The following is a 22,667-nucleotide window of genomic DNA, read 5'->3' as shown; positions in this document are numbered from 1 at the left end:
ATGATCCAAGAAAGCTTGAAGATTATTAATTTTAAGCCATCAAATGTGATACATTTTAAATTAAAAGCTTAAGCCAAAGCATTTGGTTTCTAGTATTATTAATTACGATCAGTAAGCACAATAAACTTCAACTTGATTGCCGTTTATCGCTGAGTTTACAAACTTGTTAAATTATTTATTACTTAACTATCGCAGAAGTCGTTTGCGTTACTTTTCATTTTATTAAAGAAAGCTTTAAGAAGTGGCTAACAATTTACACTAAATCTAGAGCTAGATCTTTCCTAAAGGATTATATCTGAGAAATTGTAACAGTTGGTACGCACTCGCGTGTATTTCGCGATCCGGTTCCGATCAATTACGTTCGATCAATTATAGGACAATCACTTTATAGATGTGGATAACGGTGAGAGGGGGAAAACAAAGTTTTAGTAAGCGATTAGCATGGAATAAGAGTATTTTTAATGATTTCAACAACAACAGGTACAATAACCAGTGTTTACCTGCAGTAAATACGTTGTAATTATTCTCTTTCTCACAATTCTGTCTTTCTCTTTCTCTCTTGCACGGTGTTTGCCTCCTATTATTATTCTACTAGCCGCTTAAATCTAAGTCTCATTACCGTCTTTTGCGCTTACCCATCTATATATACGGATAACCAAATTATTTACGTGATTACTAGATCATTACTAGTCAGCTGTCTAGCTAGCTAATTCTATTATAGTTGTGTGTACGTGTGGATGTGTACGTGTTGCAGAATTTGGGTCTTCTTCTACTGGCAATGATCTTATCATTTTTCTTAGTCGTTTGATCAGCGTTTATCGGCTTGGTGAAGATACATTACTTAAGAGACGTCTCGAACGAGTAAGAGGATTCGAAATAAGACGAGTGTAGTTAGTACCATGCGGATCAATACTCCGTGCTCCGTTACTTTTGCATCGGTCGCATTGTTGCAAACACGTGGCGAAGTTCGCGAAAAGAAAATAATGAAATCATTGTCAGTGGAACAGAATGAGCGAAAGAATGGGCGCTACATCAAAGCTTCTCCGAAAGAAATACGGGAAAATACAGAAATATATCAATCTCAACTTTGTCTCCCTGCACGATTGCAGGGACTTACGCTATGGAATAAATTCGTGTCTCCCACACATAAACGAATTAATAAATAATTAAATAAATAACTAACTACGTCGGGTGTACGTGTACGATCGTCGCGATTGCTCCGATACCGCAGCTTTTCAACGCCTTCGTCCAAGTTTCTTCGTTTCGGCGAAACGATTTTCCCGAATTGATATTGAAGCGATATCGTATACGTGCGACGACGATCGTCGAACAATAATAATAATAATAATAATCATAATAATTAATGACATAATATATGGAAGAGATAGAGACTGGATAGCTGGAGACTGTGGTTGATTGATAACAGATTATATGTCTCGCATAGAGCTAATGATACTTATGATAAGGTCGAGCTTTTCAATTATCACGTAAGAGATATATTGCTACTAATTGTAAGCTACGTATACGCTAAAAGCCGAAGCAAATCCGGTCTTCGAGAAAAGCCGTCTTTCGTCGGAGAGATGAACACAAAACCCACAAAATATTCTCCTTCCCCCTCTTCGAAAAGAGAAAGAGATCGCCGAAAGAAGGGCGATCCCCGTGGAAATACATATAATCGACATTCACACGTCGCGTTCTCCCGCGACGAATGACGAAGATTTTCGAAGAGCGGATCTCACTCCGGCCGTCACCTGTCATCACGCTGTCACAGTACGATACGTTATGTGTGAAGGTCGATCGACCCAACTCAATGTTTTCGTTCCACTTTCGTAATACGCGTATATATTGCTGACTGTCGGTCTCTTAAGGACACCATTTCTAAAGTTTGTCGTAATATAGTCGTTCGATATCTTGACGAACTAAATAGAAGAGAAGAAAATTGACGTAGCGGACAGCAGCAAGTCGAAAGCCGATCACAAGATTCGGTGCCGACTACTACTTATCACGTTTCGTAATGCCTTATGAAATTAATCAACTCACTAAAGTGCTCTCCTTTCTCTCTCTCTCTCTCTCTCACTCTCTTTCTCTCCCTCTCTATCACTGAGATTCACTCATTTCCAATAAATATCGTTTAATATCTCAAGAGGAAAATATTTACATCGTAGAGAAAAGAGTATTTACAGTGTGAACTATATATAAAAGAATAATGCTTCTCTATCATGCTCATCACGTACGAAAATTTCAACGTGTGTCAAGTTATAAGGCGGGCGATAGAATCAACGTAAAGTCGTTCTCGTCGTTGCAAGATACACGAGTATTCTTGTTTTTTTTTGGAAGACTCCATTTTTTTGATTTCCGAATATTGTCGTGCAACGAGTCGCACTGATACGCCGTTCGATCTAAACGTCTCAACATTGTTATAAAATATAACAAAATATTTCATACGTAACTCCACAATGTGGAATCTGCGATACTACAAGGTAGAGAAGTTGCATGAGAAATTGCGATGTAAAAAAATCTACTTTATGCAAATAGAAACGTCGAGGTGACTGTGTTAATTTTTATGTGAAAATTAGTTTGCAATAAAAATATAGTCAGAATTGCTCAGAATTAAACTGCGTTGATATCTCAGACACGGGCGCAAGTTTCAATAAATATTTCTTAAACCTGTAATTATTTATGTGTATCGATATCATCGACACATCATACTCATTAATAAAAGATCTTGTGAAAAAATGTATCACTAAAATCAAAAGATATTATTTGTTATAATGTTATATCATCGTATAATGTTGCATAGAGTGCAAGAAACTCTTCCGCGCGATTTCATTATTATTGACTTTATGAAAGCTTTCACAAAATGCAACAAGATAGCAAGACAAAGTAATTAATTACACGCGAGAAAATTATTCTTTGGAATTTATCGCTTGTTCTCACTTTCAAAACTATGAATCAACCTTGGAGCTAAAGATACAGTTTCAAGCGAATATTTATCGTGTTAAGAAAACTAACTGCATGCTCTTGTAAAATATATCGCATTGTTTTTTAGCTCAGATTGAGCAGACGAACAAGTAATCCAAAAGCCGCAGTTATAATGAAAATTATCGCGTGTTGCAAGAATTATTAACTCTCACTGCGCACGACGTTTCGTCAATTATAAGTGACATGCATGACCACTATTTTATCTCGTTAATTAAAATCTATTTTACTCTGAAATCTGCGCCCGTTTTCCGATATGTATCGATATGCGAAAATTGTAAATATTCAATAATATAAATATTCATGGATACTTGCGACCGTCAATGTATTAATTGTCACACAAGTTCACGCCTTTAATCGATAATTATCTTCATTCTATCTAATGGTCGAACAAAACTCCTGTGCTAATTGATAATTATCTTCATTTATATTATTAAGATACGTCTTGGATAATATCAGCAAATTGCTAATTTGCTTATCTCAGGGAATGAATAATCGTCTTGTGAAAAGGATATTCAAATATACACAACAATATATAGTGTTTCTTAAAGAACACCAACGATAAAGAAAAAACGCCGAATAAAATATGCACGCTTCTGCAAATTCTGAAATATCTTTGGATTCCTCTTATTAATTCATTAATAGAGTTACTTGATGTCACCGAGATAATTGTATGAAACGAACAAAGCGGCACAATGTCGGCTCGTTATCAAAGCGTCGCGTAACAAAACGATTCCGTGACAATTTCTTCTTCTGTATGAAAAAATCGAGAAACTGAACGTCCCTTCGTGAAATCTATATCTATGTTCTAGCGCACGCTCGGCTTTTTCGCCTTTATTAATCGTACAACCGTTATATACGCATAAAAGTAGATATATGTATATAGATTGATTTTTTGTAATATATATCAATAATTTATATATATATTTGTTTTTATAAATATAATTGCGTGTACGTAATGTATATGTGTCAATGTTTGTGTGTACCTGTATATGTGTGTATATAATATATACGTATTGGAAGAACAAGACGCCGCCACGACGCGCGTGTCCGGCTTTAAAAAAGCGCTATGAAAAACGCGTGGGTCCCATTTCGAAAAAGTCACTCGAAAAGTAAAAGAGCAGTCATGGTGCACGCTGTCGTGTTGTACGATGCACGATCGTTTCCGGTGCTCTCTTTTTTTTTCTCGCTTTATTGTCGTGTTGCGACAATACGTCTTCGTCGGTCTCGCAACCTCCTAGCCGAAACGTTTTCATGTATATCTTGTCGGAGTAAAACGCAAAAGAATTCTTGATTCGCGCATCGTTCTTACAGGGTGACTCACTAACAGCGAGATCTCAACATTTCCGTCGCGTTTGATCATTCTCGCGAACTTGAACCGCATGCCCTCACCCAATACGAATTGGAATAATTGGAAATTGATATGTTAATAATAATATTGTCGCGTACGAGTATTATTACGTTTTTGATTTTCGAAAAATTTTTAATCGTACGTTCAGCGGAAAGCACATTAACGTTATGCGATCGAATGTAGCTGCGTAACGGAGATATAAGTGATATGACGTTACGTTATTCGATATGTGAGGGCTCAAATAAAATTACCTCTTTGAAAGAGCGAATGTTTTCAAATTGAGTTACTCCCGATACACATATCACCCGTGTAAAAATCGATGTGTGAGTGCACCACGTTTTTTCACGCGAGACTTTAAAATTGATTTCTTCAACAATCTCACTATAGTAAATGTCACAGTAATAATAATGATGATGATAAGAATAGTGATGAAGATGACTGGTGACATTGGTGGTGTTGGATGACAGCAATAACGACGAACCATTACAGATATATTCAATAATATATATTTATTTAAATCACACATGCGATTACGTAAGGCCTCACTGCCTCTTACGAAGCGGCTGTCTCGCATCGCGACAGGATGCATCAATTATGACATATCGGTATATTCAGACTTTCAGTATATACAGACTTCCTTCGTTAAAGATATTTATGATGACTGATGTCTGACGAGCAAGTGTTCGAAATCGTGTACTATAAATTTTCGTAGTGTTGAAACGTGTAATAGTGATAGGAATTACAAGAAGGGCGAATGTAAATAACGAATCTAGATCTGTTTGCGGAAATGCTTTCTTTTCCCCAGGAAACATTTTCCCGGTTTGACGTGACGACACGTGACGACACGGTATGGCACTGATCATTTCCATTGAGAATTCATCGCGAGCGCGAGACAGCCGCTCAGAAATATGTTAGTATGTACAAATCGTTACACATGCACGGGCGCATTCTCGTTGTGCAGCCTCGATATAGGCGTTTTCCCGTCAACGAGTTAGCCCCGACATTGGTATTTTATAATAGTAGACTATCGCCGTGGGAACGATACGTTTCCATCGACTGTCGTATGAATCACAAAATTGTCCGACACTCCGGCGTGTCCTACATCGAAGTGCGACGAATAGTGCAAAAAAAAGGAGTTGTAAATGTACATACCATTTTGATTGACATTTAATGCCGTTTTTCTACTAAATCACATAAAGGCAACTACTGAGAATACTGTAGCGCGAGATTTTGAGATTGAATTGCATTTGTCACTAGCGTTCTCCGATACATCTTCCCCTTTTCGGAAGCACGATCAAAACGCGATCGTCTCCACGCTGAGTTCCAGTCAGTAATGTAATGCCCAGAATCGGAATCGAGAAAGTCAGAACCGTCGTATTTTGTAAATTGCACTTCTACGTTTTTACGTTTCGCTCTGAGATTTCCGCGTGTCACACAATGCGTATCACAATGGGACTCTTTAGTAAGCAGGTTTTACATGGAAATTCCCCTTGAAAATTTCCGCGATATTCGATCCAGTTTCTCGAATCGTTCTCCTCGGCTTCCGCTCGGGTCCGACGACTTTCGAGACCGACTCTAAGTCAGATTACTCTAAAAGTCGCAATTATGCACATAACTACGCCTACACCATCGACGATTCTCTATCGCTAGTACTACGAGCGACATTTACTATACAATACGTGATACGTCTTCGCTTCGTGTTAACAGCGAGGAATAAGGTACACTGAAAACGATATTGTTATTCAATAACACCAATGCTCGCTATGTAAGAGGCCCGCGTGCATCGCATCCGTCCCTACAACTTTTCAAGATACGATTCACTATTCGTCTCACATTGAAGCGCTAAGTATTAGATATCTCATCATTACTATATCTCTATGCTATAACAAAATTACGATTCTCTATTTTACTTTGATAAAAGGTTGATATATATATATATATATATATATAGGTATATTTTTGTAAAAAGTGTTGGATATGTTTGAGACATATGCATATGTTCGTGTACAATTGTGTTAATGCTGTAATGATATAAAAATGTGCTTTCAGCAAATTGGTAACACCAAAGATTCTCTGTCTACGTGAAACTCGAAGCGTAAAACGCCTCTGGCGATGCCTGTCGCGTTCTGACGGATGCGATGCTCTTTCAGTACTCCAAACACATTAGTTCCGTAATGTTCGAGCACGGTGTTTTTCAAACTATTGCCAAATCGTTTGGAAACTACTTGGGCCTCTCGCCCAAGTAGAGATAGATTGTAATTCGTCATACGTTTCGCGATTTGGAACGCGAAGTGTTAAACCGAATCCGTGAGTTGCTGCTCGCATTAGGGAAGAAAGCTGATTTTTCTCAGATCGTTTTAACCCGAGAACGGGCTACTTAAACACATCCCAGTGTCGAAAAAATAAGTTGACGTTACAGTAATTTTAATGTGCTTTCGTTAAAAAAATTTTTTTGTTTTTCCTTACTTTTTTCGGAAAATGTTGAGTGAATCTATATACATATTGTCTTCAAATACTAATAAATTAGAACAATCCAAAATATCCAATATGTAATTAATAACAATGACTTTTAATTGGGGTGTAAACATAGCTCCAGGTGACCATTTATGCAAAAAAAGAACATCCGTTTTCGGGTTAAATCTACATCTTTAAAAATTGACCTTTTTAAGAACACAAATTCAAAATTATTTGAAAGTAATCTGAGTAATCTCCGATTCTGATCACGGTAAAAACATTCTGATTGAAAAACACCAGCTCGACCAGTCTAAGTAAGATCTACAAGGGCAATATCAAAGTGAGAAGAAATAAAAGAAAAAGGGGGAGGGGAGAGAGAAAAAATGAAAAATAGTCTTACCTGGTTCCGCCATGTGCACCGTCCCTCGCAACAGTCCCCTCGGTTCGCCAGCCTTGTTCTCGCGTTCTCTCTAGCAATCGACACTCAATTCTACTGCCTATAGAAATTAATATGCGTCTAAATCGCGGGCGTCCCAGGGCTTTTCCTGCCGTTTCTTTTCTTTCGTTACACGTGGAGAGCAAGATGGGCATAGAGATCGGATTAAGGCACTCGGGATATATCGAATCGATCGTTACAACATCGAGGAATGGGTTTCGGAAGGCGGGGGACTGAGGGTGAACGCACGGAGAAAGCAGTTGGAAAGGGTCGTTGAGCACGGGGTTCCGAAAGGGAACGGGTCAAACGGGTGGTGTATATATACTTTCGTTTATTTTTCCGGGTACACCACCGAAAAATCATACGAGGGGGTAGTGATTGTGAGGAAGTAATAGTCGCCTCCTCGATTCTTCGAACGCATCTTTTCGGCGAATAAGGGATCCTTTTTTTTTTCTTCGGGGGTGAAGAAACGAGTTGGTGAAGGATGAGCGTACGGGTAAAGCAGTCGCTTTAGTTACGCTTTAATCCTCGGCTCGCTGCCTTCGGCTCGTTTTTTATTGCTTCTACAACGTCTGCCGGAAGATAGACTCACTCTACTATCACATTTAGCGAGAATATTCTTAGCTCTCGTGTCCGTACACTTCCCATATGCGGTGAGAAGGAGAGAGGGGGAATAACAAAGAGTAGACGAGTATCATCGCGTTACCGACACGGGGGTGTAAAAAATTCGCTACGATCTATTTAGAGTACCCCAGTTCGGCTAATTACTCTCGTTCCCTCTCTTTCTTTGTTCGCTAATTGCTCTACTTACGATTAATAAGATTACACGAGATCGCGCCACGCTTGACGATATATCGTCACGATTGACGGTACACGCGTGAAATAAATGTTTTCAAAGGCAAGACGATACACAATACATACACAGAGTAAGCCAAAAGTCTGGGTACAGTCGAATTTCTCGTATAAACAATGCATTTTAGAAAAAACTGTTTTAGACAAAAGTTGTAGGGTTTAAAAAGATCTATTTACTGACCTTATTAGTTTGATCTTAGGTAGCGTCCGTAAGGTCAAGTTAGGATCACTTTAAATTTTTTAAATTGAATAATGAAAGGAAGCGAATAATAATATTAATTTTTACATTTGCAATTTTGCAAAATTTAATGCGTCCACAAAACGCAATAGAATTTTTTAAATTTCCTTTGTTTTTTTTTTACAACAATCGATTCCTTTCATTATTCTACGTATAAAAGTATCAAGGTAAAGTCATCGAAAAGTGAATATTTTATGAGAATTTCATATTTTATATTAAAAATGTCATGACAAACTTTGAAATATCTCGGGAAATTCTTAACGAAAGAGAGCTTTATTATAGTGTTTTGGAAACGTCTCGACAAGGGCTACAAGAATATGCAATAAAAAATAGGGGATCTAACTTGAAAAATTCAATATGGTCCTGATTTGACCTTAACGACTCCACCTAAGGTCAAACTAATACAGCCAGTAAATAGATCTTTTTAAATCTTACAACACTTTGTCTAAAACATTTCTTCCGAAAACGCCATCTTTCCGAGATAATCCAGTGTCCCGACCTTTTTGTTACACCCTGTATATACGTTACGTCCTCTGATATACAGTGTCTGATATTGGTCACTGGCAAGACACGAGTACTCGCGTGAAGGACACGCAACAAACGGAAGGAAACGCAGCCTCTTCGCGAAGTAGATTGGTTTCCTTTTGTATATTTTCGGAATACGGTTCGGGTTCTCTCTGCCTTTTCTGAAACGATACTCGGGACTTGGAAGTTCTTTCTCCGTGCTGTGATGGAGCAGACGCGCTCGTATCGGCAAAGCGCGTTTTACCGATGGGCGGATTCATCATCCTTTCGTCAGATATGAATCATTTATATCCGCTGCTCTTCTCGATTTCGCCGTTATAAAGATTAAAATTGTAGTTTCCAGCATAAACGGTCGTTCTTGAGGCGTGAAAAAGAAAAAAAGTATCTTTGTCTTATTCTTCTCATAAACGCGATAAATTTTACTGAAAATCGGACGTAAAAATAATATGCATCCGTGCAACAAGTGAACAAATTTTCAAAAAATTTACATCAAAACGTGGCAAAATAAATTAAATACTTAGTCAAGTATTGCGGAGAAAAGAACGGCGCTCATCGTTAAAAAACGGCTTTTCTGATCGAGCGTAGATAGGAATCAGTAATTTTTCGAGGTGGGATAAGGTGTGGTTTCATTTTCACACGACGAAAAATACACCTACGCGCCTCCAAAAGCTAGTAGAACACACATCTACTTCGATATAAAGTAGCAAAACTGTACGCGCCATGTCGTCCGGCTATGGATATGTATTATCTGTACTCGTTAAGAGAGGAAATTGGATACGCATTTAGGGGAGAAAATAGAGGGAAAAGGGAAAAGAAGAGGTACGAAAACTAGGACGGAGGACAATACGAGGAACGCGTATAGCTGCTATGGCATAAAATCGAATTATTACTGTATTTTTCTACGTTTTCTATACCAAATGTACAAAGTTAAAAGCAATAGGATTGTGCAATCGCATTATGTTATTTTTATAACGGAAGTAGGTTAATTAATGTTCACTTTCATCTAAAATTTCAATTCCGTGCTTATTACATATTTATTTATTCGTCCGATTTATTTTCCAGTGAAGTTTTATTAGCGCTTTATTCTCAGCGATTACACAATTGTAGAATTTAATTCATTTTTACAATCACATAAAAACAAGCGTATGCATATATTAACTTAAATTAACGCACCAACTGTGCATGTTGTTATAATCTTATTAACTTTTCTTTTGCTATTTCTCTCTTTTTCTTGTGCAAGATTTAAATAAATATATACAATTGGCAATGCTTCCTTGCAGCTATATCGCTTCTCAGGAAAGGGAGCATTTCTCTCTTAATCGATATATTTAAAAAAATTGAGATGAACAAATGTTAACTGCGTTCTTTTCACGCGGGGACTAACAGGAAATGGATAATGAAGGAGGAGTGTCAATTAAATACGTCGGGAGATATACTCTTACTTGCCGGTTAGAGTGCGCCAGAGGTGGTCTAACTAAGATGCATGCGCTACAACAAATTCGCCGACTGTTTTAAACCACTTAAGAAGCGTCAGGGGTGATAGGGGGAATAGGAGACATAATCATCAAGATATCTAAAGAAAAAAATGCGCGCTATTCTCTGGTTGGCCGAAACGGACATGGAAAAGATTTCAAAAGATTCGATCTCGATCCAATATCTTTAATCGTTATGACGGTTATGACTCACTGGTAATGATGGTGATGATGGTTCCATTATCATACAGAATCGACACGTTCAAAATGTTCCAAAATTACCGGATGACTTTCTCGCTGGTAGAAAGAATCTTAAAAATCCTTTAAGCGCAATTTTTTGAGATTGATTCCAACGAAAAGCGAAAATATGAGATTTTTAATTTCTAGATGATTCCGTTATTAAAAATAAATGGCTTCTAATGAACTAAACTCGACTGGAGAAGAGACCTAACAGAATCATAGTTCGGTTAATCTTAATTCGAAGCTTAGTTATGAAGTTGCGACGTTGAAGATTGAAAAGGTGCGATAAAGGACGATTCGACGCCAAGGTAAAAGAAGTCTTGAGAGACATCCAGTGGTTTTGGGACATGCTGTATAGCGTGCACGTCAGTAATCCTCTTTATACAGGGAGCAGCAAATAGAGCAACAAGTGATACCGAAGTTGAAAGTCGGCCGACGTTACCGAAGTAAATGTAATATTCTTCTTTACGAGATCCGCGCGGGTTTTTGATTTTTCTCGTATATTCGAGAGGCACAAACTCCGAAAGGAGAAGTCAGGATAAAAAATCCGGGATATCCTCGGCGGTAGCCCAATATCTCAGAGGCATAGCGCCGCGCGAAGTAATAAATTCAGCTGCGCGATTAAATGAATTTTACATCGTCACTAGGGACCGTACAAATTTATGTTACTATTTCGCTGATGGAACATCGACCGTATAATCGCAAGATGATCGAAACTATATAATACAAGATATAGCGCAAATTCTTTGATGTAACAAATTCTGCCGCATTCGTTAGAAGAATTTTATTTCAATAGGAATTAATTTTACAAAGGAAATCTTATAAAGAATTTATGAAAATTGTATAATTTATTATAAATCTTTTTTTTTTTTTTAAGAAAATTAAGAGTCGCTAAAAAATTTGTTAAGGATGTTCTGGAGGTACCGTCCCAACCAAAAGTATGTGGGAAATATTAAAAACACCGATATTAATTCTCTAGGGATCAAAAGACAAAAAAATGTATATAAATAGTTACAGCACATCTATAATAGAATGTAAAAGACGTAGATTTAGTGACTGTAAATAACTGTTACTATTAAAAAAAAAATATTAAAAAAAATAGTTGTAAATCGTTTCAAATTTTGTTGCTATATTTTTGTTTGTTGATGATCTACTTGTGTGTAAAATATTATTATATTGGTAGAATTTTTTAATGTTCACACTTTTCTCTGTAAAACCCTTTGTAAAACGGATATTCAAAAATTGATAACTTTTTATCTAAATTGTGAATTGATTTGAAATTTGGCCCCGAACTTTGAAAGAGAATACAGAATATGATATTAAATTTTCATCAACTTCGTAGCATTTTGACTATCTATCCAGAACACCCTTAACATCAGATCCATACTATTTGCATGTAAAAAAATCACTTTCGTAGCATTAGTCGTACAAAATCTTTGTTTTTACGAAACTTTTACATCTCGAGGTTTCAGATTTTGATTTTGATTTCGAAAACTTTGGTATCTTATTTCCTTCTTTTCTTCTTCTTCCTTCTGTATGAGAACATGTATGGAATGAGCCACGAGAGTTTGGACCAACCAGAAAGCGGCTCGAAACGAGCGCCCAGCGGGGTTAACGAGACTAATTACAGTTTAATATTAATTTGCCAATTAGCGAGTTGCCACCTCCGCGGAGCGCGCGACGCCGCGTGTTCTACCGGGGCGCAAAACACAGACGCTTGATCGAGCGTTAGTGATAAGAAGTAAAAAACAATGATTATTATTACGAGGAGTAGTAAAAAGAAGGCCGATTATACGATGTATAAGTACGCTACATATATACGTCTTCTATATAATATAATATAATATATAAAAGACGTAACTATGTATATGTATATTATATGTATATTAATTAAGAAGATAGAAGGAAGGAACAAATAAACGTACACAATAAGTAGATAGGATAATCAAGTATATACAGTACCAATGTAATTACTTGTTGGCAACAAATTAGGCAGGACATACGAGGTTTGTCAATAATAAATAAACAAGAGATGGACCGTAGATGTGGACCGAGAGTTCCTGGAGGAATCTATAGCTATATATAGAGGACGAGAGGGGTGTGTGTGTGTGTGTGTGTGTGTGGGGTGGACAGGGGTTAGGTGAGAAAATACATAAAGGAAAGATATACACAAATAGAGGTTAGCTACAAGTTTTAAACAACTACTTTATTGGCAATTTTTCTAGGCATCAACCTATACTATTTTTACGTTACGTTTTCGTTCGTGTGTTGTTCTTGGCGTGCGCCATCGAGCGTACTCTTGCGTTAATATCGTATATTTTCCTGCCTTGTATGTACGCGCGCGTGAGTATATATTGTATGTACGTATATATGTTTTTTGTGTGCCTGTCTCTGTGTGTGTGTGAGAGTGTATTTTTCGTCGGTACACGCGTGTTCATCGCGCGCGTGCTCTAACGCAAATATGAAAATTGTCGCTGGACGATCCGTCGGCGTTTTCCTTTTTCATCGGAACGAGACAACGTGTCGGAAAAGTCAAAACAAACGAATCAAGCAAAGCGGAAAGAGAAACGGGGGCAAACAAAATAGAAACGCGAATTAAGTCGGGAAATCGAACGTCGCGTTTACATCGGCTTCCATATGTGTCGCTAGCGACTAAACCGATCTGGGGAGAGAAAAAAAGAGAGGAAAAAGAAAAACGAGACGCTCGGGAGAGCAAACGTCTTCTCGAATTTCGAGTCACGACCCCAGTGACAGGATATGGGGGAAAGGGGGGCGCGGGTCGTGTGCGAGTCCCCATCATCGATCGTACCCCACCTCGTCGTGACTTTACATAGCGAATCACCCTCTCGCGCACCCCCTCGGATCTTTCCGCGACGCTTCTTCTTTTTCCCCTCTCTTTTCTTCTTTTCAGGAAGCAATCGGTGGTCAAATCGGTTACGCGCGTCGCGGCGCGTCGCGTCTATTAATAGGCTTTGGCCTAACACTTATCTCCTTTATGGCACGTACGTGGCTGGCACACTATAGGAATGTAGCGACAAATAATGAGCGAACATGCGGGAAAAGGAAGAAAAAAAAAGAAAGACTTTTCCCGGACCGGGAAACTAGATCGAAGGAGGATGTTTGAAAAAACTGCGATTCGCGGACGTACACACGCGCGCGATGCGCACACTCGCACGTATAATTAAGCGTGTCACAGTAACGTAATACGAGTGTTTTGCATTTATGTAAGCTAATAATAATAATAATAATCATAAGTAATGACAAGCATAATAATGATGCTGATGCGTAATAATAATTATCATCAAATAGTAGATAATAATAATAATCATGATAATGACGGTAATAATGATAATGAGTAATAGTAATAGTAATACGACTCGAGTATCGAGTATCAGCGCTTACGCAATTAGTCGTCCTGGGAGGAGCTCTGCGTGTGTATCGTATCTATACTACGCAGTTCGGTTTCGTTCCCTGTCCTCTCTTTCTCTCTCTCACGCTCACTTTCTCTCTCTCTCTCTCTCTCTCTCTCTCTCTCTCTCTCTCTCTCTCTCTCTCTCTCTCTCTCTCCTCCCTTAGATTCATTTCACCTTTTTCCTGCATCATTATCCACCTTTCGTAAGAAATCCGAAACGACAGCTTTCGCTCGCGAGGGTTTCTCGTCTGGACGTTTCTCACAGTCAGGCGGAAGTAGTTTGGATCGAGGTAATTAGACGGGATGGGGATGGGGATGGGGCAAAAGTAAAAAAAAATCGCTAATCGCGGGGAGATCACGGTTCTTGTCAACAATTGAGCGATCGTATTCGCGCCGAGCTCGTTCCTCAATGATCTCTTGTTAATGTCGAGCAACGTTGATCGAATGAATCGAATCCCGAATGAGAAAACTATAAGCGGGAAAATGGAATTAAGAAAGTGCGCTCGTAATATTCGATTGTCGGAATTACCATAATCGCGACGTAAAACAATCGTGATTAAGCGAGAAGATTCGATTGAGCCGCGGGAAGAACGCGATTTATCGATAAAGCGACGCAACGACGGGAAATCGTTAAAGGATCGCGCGATTGCGAAGCTCGAACACTGTGAGAGCGTACCTCAATACGGTACCCTGGCAGTTAGAATCCTTATTATCTCTTTCTATTTTATCATTTTATCCCTCTTGAATGCTCGAGCAATGACGTTCGTGTCGATGGGAAAGCGGAATCGCAAGCGGACCGTTAATAAGAAAAGCGGAAGACAAGTGGGAAGGAGATTCAAAGGGCCAAAAAGAAATAAGTGGATAACGATATTATATAAAAGGAGAGATATTTCAAACAGCATGCTTCACCTACGTTTCATACACAACTAATGGTGGTTAGCGCTCATCAAAAAATATCAGCTACGCTAATAATTACTATATCAACATTCGCAATATAAGATACATAATTATCAGACTGAGATACAAATATAAATATATGTATTATGTATATATGTATATACTAATTGTAAAAGGGGCTTATGGAACTGGGACAAATCAGGAGAAATCGAGGGGAGAGGGAAGGAGGACCTGCTGATCTGGAAAGAGAGGTGGCTTTCGCCGTGGTGACATATTTCTCGACGATGACGAGATGTTATCTTTTTGTCACTGAGCAGATATTATAGATCGTAGATAAACTCCAGACAAGGTAAGACTCGATCATCCGATATCGATGTCGATTCTCGCCGCGCGAATATCAATACTCTTTTTTTTTGTCGTCGACGCGGTGACGATTTCACTGTTTTGCAATATTGCAAGATTTCGCCGAGTTCGAAAATAACGGGCACAATGACTCTACCTCACGAGACGATTATCAGCGACCATAATTCCTTAACACTTTATAGGGCATCGACGTAATGGCATTTCGTTTTTATTTACATCATTTGATCACCCGTATACTTGATAATTAAAAAAAAAATGTGAAAGGTCAAAAATGTTACGCGACAGAGCAACTTGCATTTTATGCAATATACAGAACTTTGTGTTAATTGTGTTAAGTAGTTCTTCCAAAACCGGTTCGACTTCCTGCCCTATAAAGGATTAATATTACTTGAGCTATTATCAATCTCGTATCTGAAGCTCGAAGCCCTTACGTATTTTAACGACATTACAATATATCGCGATAATTGATACGTTTCATGGGCTATAATGGTTCAGATTATACCTTGACTACAAGTCGATCGTACAATTATAATTTAATATTAATAGATTGCATATTCACAGAATGCAGAAAGATTCATATGTCGCGTAATGAATTGACATTGTACATCATGTGATATTACTCTGCTTTTCTGAGTTGAAGGCGATATCGAGTAGGATTAAAAGTTTCCCATTACAGCTCATAAGGGAGATTGCAAAATCGTTACAGTATTCGGTAAAATCGTCACGTCTCTCGTCGGAGCGATACACGACATTGCGATAAGACATTTCCGAAATGATAGTTCAGAGAAACGTCAAGCGACGCTTCACGACGCGGATAAACGACCCGCTCTGTACAGCTAAATTTATTGCTGAAATTCCACGTGAAATTTTTCCACTCCTTCTTCATCTCGAGCCAAGAGGAATATTACAACCGCGCGCCGTTCATATACCGGATCATACATCGCCAAATATCCGAGACACGCACGATAGTTCCGATTTGCAGTCTCGACGACGATCCGCCCAGAGAATTCGCTTCCCCGAGACGATTGTGAGGCTTGTTTCGACCCGTATGTAGAACGTATAGAAACTAGGCGAAGTATTCTATCATCAATTAGGGAGTGAAAGAGCAAGAGAAATTTCGGCGAGATCAAATTTCGATGGCCGGGGACATGTGGGAATAATTTTCGACGTTTATTCGTGGCAGGGAAGAGGGTGGAACGAGATGGAAGGAACATTTTTCGAAAATTGAACCCACCGAAACTACGTCGGTCCCAATCCCCGGTTCTCCGCGTTTCGAGGTCTCGCGAAAACGCACAAAACGGTATCGTCGAGCCCCCGTTGAGCGCCCGTCTCACAGGATTTCTACGCTTCCAGAAGGCAACTTTGAAAATAAATACATCGATAGAGGCTTCAAGATGCTCCGACGACACCGATTTGGCTCGAAGAATACTTCCCTCCGGAACAACTCCCGAACAGCGCGTCCCTCTTTCTCTCTCTACCCCTCGTGGAAACGCCGCCGAGAAACGCTATGGAACACGAGCAAATATTCTCGGTCCTAATTATTTTCGTTTTCTTTTTTCGCGCGGAAATTTCCTGGAGGGAGAAAAGAGAGAAGGAAAGAGAGAAGGAATAGCGTAGAGAGGAAGCTAAAAAGAGGTAGATGGATCGATGGCGGAGCAGGAACGAGAGAGCTAAGGTGTCGCGCCGATATCGCGGGGTTGTCCAAGACGGGAGGCTCGTTAAACACGCGCCCATTCCGCACATTATTGGCATACGAGTACGCAGAGTCCCTGAGAATGGGAACTGGAACGAGACGTACGCCTCTCAGCTGATCCTCGCTCTCACTCCATCACATTTCGCGCTCATCTGTCACCTTCTTCGTCACCGTCCGTCACGTTTCGTTTCGTCCGTTTCTCTCTACGTGTATTTAACATGACTCGTTCGCTCCTTCTCCCACATTTTCTTTTTCTACGTTCGCTCCTACTTTTGTAATATCCCCTTAATATGTCATAAATATCACTCGCGAGTTTTGTTATACTTAACGCGTCACGGTGTATGTATATAATTATATTTTTTTTGTTCATATATATTTATATGTATATTAAAGTATATAGTATCACTAGAGAATATTACTTGTGTGTTCCGGAAGGAATGAATCCTTCCGAACTCTCATCGCTCGATCCTTCCCTCGCTCTCCTAAGACGCTCTATATCGTTCGTTTCGACGTTTATTATTATCCAAATCCTTTCGCATCGAGTATTCGTTTGTGTATATACCTAGGATTATCCCTCTATGTCGATTACACGCGCACGCAAACAAGCGTTACCGCGACGTTTTGTATTATCGTTACTGTAATACTCGTAATAATCTAGCGCAGTTTAAAGTTTGAGTCAATCGCTTATTGCTCGAAATTCCTCATATCCCTCACGTGATTCCTCGTCAAGAACGCCCCGGGTTCGTCCTCGCCGACGGCAATCCTTGTTCGATCAAAAGGGACCGTTGAGATTCATGCGGATATTCGGGATTCGTCGGCATCGGTCGACGTGAGATCATTTAAGCGACAAATTGACGCATGCAATCGCACTTAACACTTACAACAAACTACTAATAATACGAAACAAAAGGAAAGACTATAGAAAGTAAAAAAATAAATTAAGTGAATATCGCGCGATAATATCATACGGTCGTGTTAAACGATTCGAAACTCGCTTACGGACTAAAATGCGAAACAATAATTTCCAACGTTGGCACTTTGGCAAATAATTTAGTAATGAAACAAAGGAAAAATGGTGATATCGATTCAAAAGAAACTTTGCATGTTTTTTTTTACACGTGAATCTGACAAAACACAAATGGGTATCCTCTGCGAAAATACCATCGATTGTATACTCGCCGCCGTCGAGTCGATCTCGGGGCGTATTCTACAAGTGAATATATATAAATTAAATATCCATTTTTCTCACAAATTCCTTAACAAGTATCCTTTTATAATACTTCTCACAAATTCCTTACGCGGTTAAAGACTTAAATTCTAATTTATCGCTTGAGTTACGTGAGCTAATCTCAATCTTGGGTTCCCATTTCTCGCAAACGCAGTCGCACAAACTCTTAAGTATATTTTATAAAGATGCGTAATAATATCTCTCTCTCTCTCTCTCTCTCTCTCGCGCGCGCGCGCGCGCGCGCGCGCACGCGCTGAGGCCATCCCATCGAGGAGGACGCTCTTTCCTCATTGTTACTCGCTCTTCTTTCTCTCTCTTTCTCTCTCTCTCTCTCTCTCTCTCTCTCTCTCTCTCTCTCTCTCTCTCTCTCTCTCTCTCTTATAAATATCTATACCCGCTATCAATAATGCTACCCGCTTAAGTCTAACTTAAATAGAACTCGTCGACTCGCCATCTCTTACTCTCTTAGGAGCTCATTAAGTTACGCCGATCACGTGCGGTATATGTGATGTCGCGGGTGTGATACTGTCAATTAGTCTTAACAAATATATGCGCGACTTCTCTCGTGCGCGGATTACACTCGCAAGTCGCTAAAAGTCTTGCTTAAAAGTTAACGCGATTCGAATTACTCGAATTACACTCGTGTACCGCTATAGTCTTATTCTTATTTAACGCGATGAAGAGCGGAGAAATATTGTCTTCCATTATTTGAAGAAAAATATATATGTATGTGTATATACGTGTGTACCGTATGTATATGTATACCTATATATTATATATAGTTATATATACGTGTTTTCCCCTCGTGTTGTCGCTGTGTGTGTGAGTGCGTATGTGTGTCTGTGTGTGTCGTACGTATGTAACATCGGAAGAGTCTGCCCGCTCGCGCAAAGTGGATTGTGTGTATTAACCTGTTGCCTCTGAAAAGGCGAAAAAACGCGAAACTCTCCGCCGAGAGCGAGGAGCGGAAACACCAATAGCGATGCGACGAAGAGAAAGACTGAAAAAGAGTCCGTCCTGTCGAGTTGTTGTTGTCGCTCGGATCCTGGAAAAAGACGCAAATCGAAAGGGAAGCTCGGAGAGCTCGTTGCTCGGGAACAGCGAGACGCGAGTTACGCACTTGGCCACCCGAAGTGGATGGGTCTCCCTTCGGTTCGTTCGTTTGGCACTTGGCGTTGTGAATGCGACTTCTAGTTTTTCCAGCACTAGTTTTTTTTTGCTATACGATTCGAATCGGGCTGACGGCCAGGGCCTGACGTGACTAATTTTTATTCAGAAAAAGCTAGTAATTGAATGTGGAAAATCGACGCTTTATCTTTTCGATGTAATGCGTACCTTGCTCGACGCATCGCGTGCTTCCGCTGATCCCCGGCGGAGACAACTCGATCGAAAGTGTTAGAGAATATACATAATATATGTAAATAAAGGATCGTGAGAACATGGGAAAATAAAGAAAGACGCATAACGAAAAGTAAGAAGAACGGAAATAAGGAGGGAAATGATTTAATGTTCTCCTCTGGTAAAGTAAGTCGTTCACGGCGTTCGCTGCTTCTCGGTTTTCTTCCTTTTATTGCTTCATGGCCGGGAGAATGACCGTTGCGGGAACATTCAGGAGGCCCGAGGTTGCCGCGAACGCCGTAAAACGAGTGCCGCTAATGGATCGCGTTAATTAATCGATGATTAACGTAATGGGCGTGGCGACATGGATGAAACGCGCGGTTCCGCACGCGCTTTTGACTCTAATGCGTACGCGTTAATCTAAATAGGAACCAAAGTGTATCGAATGACGCAATGACTTGTGATCGTGAAAAATGATGTGAGTGACGCACGAAAGCGAAAGACGAGGGATTCGAAAGAACTAACATACATATAACGTGATACGTAACTAGTTGCGCCTCCTCACAAATAAATTAAGTAACGCATGAGAATTGAACGCAAAATATGTTGGTCCGATTTCCACTTAGAATAGCAACATAAGATTAAGCGGATGGCTCTGATCCTCGGATCCTCTTTCTTCGTGTGTGTTCCTCATTCGCCGGATTTCCGTACATCGGAAATCGTTCATTCTCTTGGCAATCTTTGCTCTCATCCTTCCTCATTCTTCGCTCGAACGCGAATCGATTGAAATTTCAGCTTTCTTCACTGGATCCTGTTTGCTTTATCCGCTTCCTACGGTGCCATTCCATGATAAGAGTATCGAAAAATCCACTTCTCCTAGCATCGTTTCTCGAAGATAAGAGAGTAAACGACGGATAAATGACCAGAAGTATTAACGGAAGTCATCCCTTCGTCGAGTATAATTATTTCGCACTTGCAGCGCGAGCGGTGGGCCATTTCCAGAGACCCTAAATCCCCGAATAAGAGTCGAAAGGCGGGTTCGCGCCCGGTTAACCTCGAAGAACGAATATTCTATCGTATCGTACATGGGGAAGATGATCTCTTCCCCAAGGAGGATCCATCGGATCCACGAGATCAGAGAGCGGGAGCGCGTGCGGTATTATATATGTGTGTATCTCCTTTTTAAACGTACATTCCCATCCCGTACATGGATCCCCAATCGACGCCCTGGAAGCTTGACATGTCGACGTTGGTGAGCGAGTAGCCCTGATAGGGATTGCCGGGCGCCGCGGCCGCAGCGGGCGAGGAAGCCGCCGCCGCGGCAGCGGCAGCGGCCGCGGCGGCACCTGGTCCCGACGTCGGTGTCGTCGGGCCGGTGGGCGCCGCCGCGGCAGCCGCCGCCGCCATCGCCGCCGGTATCGGATAGGGCGCGTACCGATATGTCGAGAGGGCCGGATAGCTCGTGGCGAACAGTTTGCCGTATCCCGCGACCGCATTCTGCACCTGCGCGGCCGCCGCCGCGGCCGCGGCCGCCTGCACCTGCGCCGCTTGTGCCTGCGCGGCCACTAACTGCGAGGCCGCCGCCGCGACCGGCAGCGGCGGTTGCGGCGCGAGCCGCACGCCTAAAGCGCCGAGCACTACCCGTTTGCCGAGCGCGAGCGCGCCTGGCTGCACCGCCTCCTTCGGCTGCGCCTTCTTGCACTCGACCTTCTTATTCTTGATCGTATGGAAGTGTATCTCGCACACGCGGTCCACCACGTCCTCGTTCTCGAAGGTGACGAAGCCGAAGCCGCGATGACGTTTCGTTTGTTGATCCATCAGCATCACCGTCTCCTCCACCTTCCCAAATTGATTGAAGTAGGCCTTGACCTCGTCGCTGCTGGTGTCCTGACTGACACCGCCCACGAAGATCTTCTTAGTGCGATTGGCCTGTTTCGCGCGATTCTTCGGCGTCGCGTGCTTCGGATCGATCTTCTTGCCATCCAGGGTGTGGATGGGACACTTGAGGACTTTGTCGACGCTACCGGGCTCGGCGAACGTGATGAAGCCGAAACCGCGGCTACGCTGTAACCGAACAAGCCGAGAACCGGCACGATGCACAAAGACCGTCTATTGCGTGCCTCCCTCTTTCGTTGCGATTCTTTCTCGCTCTCGCGGCTCAAACGCTCCGACATCCGACTGACTTTTGCAACTTGCTCGAGGGATACCTTTATAACCGTCTTTATTCGCCTTTGTTCGGTCATCGCAAGACCGCTACATGTTTAGGACGAGTTTTCATGACCATGAAAATTTTTCACGACCCAATCGCGGTGGGACAAAGATTATATAATTCATCGATTACTGCGAGTAAAATACCACACGTTTTCATAAATTTACTATACGTTCACTTCTAGCTTGCGCGAATGGTCACCAAAACTGATCCGTTCGTCTTTTCTCCTAACGTTGCGGGTTCGGTCCGGAATATAAGGACGCTTTATGATTGCGAAGTTGTTCTTTAATCTGATCTTTAATAATCCTGCCTTCGATGATTTCTCGTAGCTCTTGTTATAAAACGGTTAACTAGTGCTACCAAACTACCATTTGCATGCAAGACTGTCCAAGCCAATGTTTAAGACAAACATTCTAATGTTACGTGAAACAAAGACTGCGATAAGATTCAAATCCATTACGAACGTTAAGGAGCTACTGAAATATATACATATGTATACATATACATATATACATCCATACATATATATGTATGTATGTATATGTATATGCACATGTATACGTATTACGTCTGTCCCACCCACTCTCGTTCGCGAAATCTCCGAAATTACACCCGCATTCGACATTTACCGCCTGCAAATCCGACAAAAAGAAGAACAAACGAAAAACTGCTGCCTCTCCCACCTTCTTTTAATATATAATGCAATTAATGCGATTAATAATACCTAATACAATCTACTTCTCTTGATACTTTATCAGCAATTAATTACACCGATTAGTACAACTTCTCATCTACTACGGTCTACTACGGTATATAGTTTCGTGCAAAAGTGGAAGGAGAGATTGCTTGGTGCATCGAATCCTGTCGAGGTAAACTCCTTTCTCTCGCGGCATCTTCGCGGCCGACCCCCCGCGATGACCGAGAGTCGGGGTCGGGCCGAAAACCGTTATCGGCAAATCAACTGGCGCGGCATGAACGCG

The 22,667-nt window shown here is 40.8% G+C and overlaps 1 protein-coding gene across 6 annotated transcripts in view; it reads right to left on the bottom strand.

Moving 5' to 3' along the window:
* Positions 1–436: 436 nt before the first annotated feature.
* Positions 437–22,667, bottom strand: part of Msi (RNA-binding protein musashi) — a 129,005-nt gene continuing 106,774 nt past the window's right edge. For all 6 annotated transcript variants that reach the window (XM_071718170.1, XM_071718169.1, XM_071718168.1 and 3 more), the window contains one exon: positions 437–21,542. In XM_071718170.1, the coding sequence (XP_071574271.1) occupies positions 20,661–21,542 (882 nt within the window). In that variant the 3' untranslated portion in view covers positions 437–20,660. The remainder of the gene's footprint in view (positions 21,543–22,667) is intronic.

Source organism: Temnothorax nylanderi, unplaced genomic scaffold (assembly GCF_030848795.1).
Source record: "Temnothorax nylanderi isolate EJ_2023f unplaced genomic scaffold, tnyl_v1.0 TNYL_tig0238_pilon, whole genome shotgun sequence".
Lineage (NCBI taxonomy): Eukaryota > Metazoa > Arthropoda > Insecta > Hymenoptera > Formicidae > Temnothorax > Temnothorax nylanderi.
The sequence above is the reverse complement of the archived record's forward strand: the minus strand, read 5'-3'. Positions and strand labels throughout refer to the sequence as shown.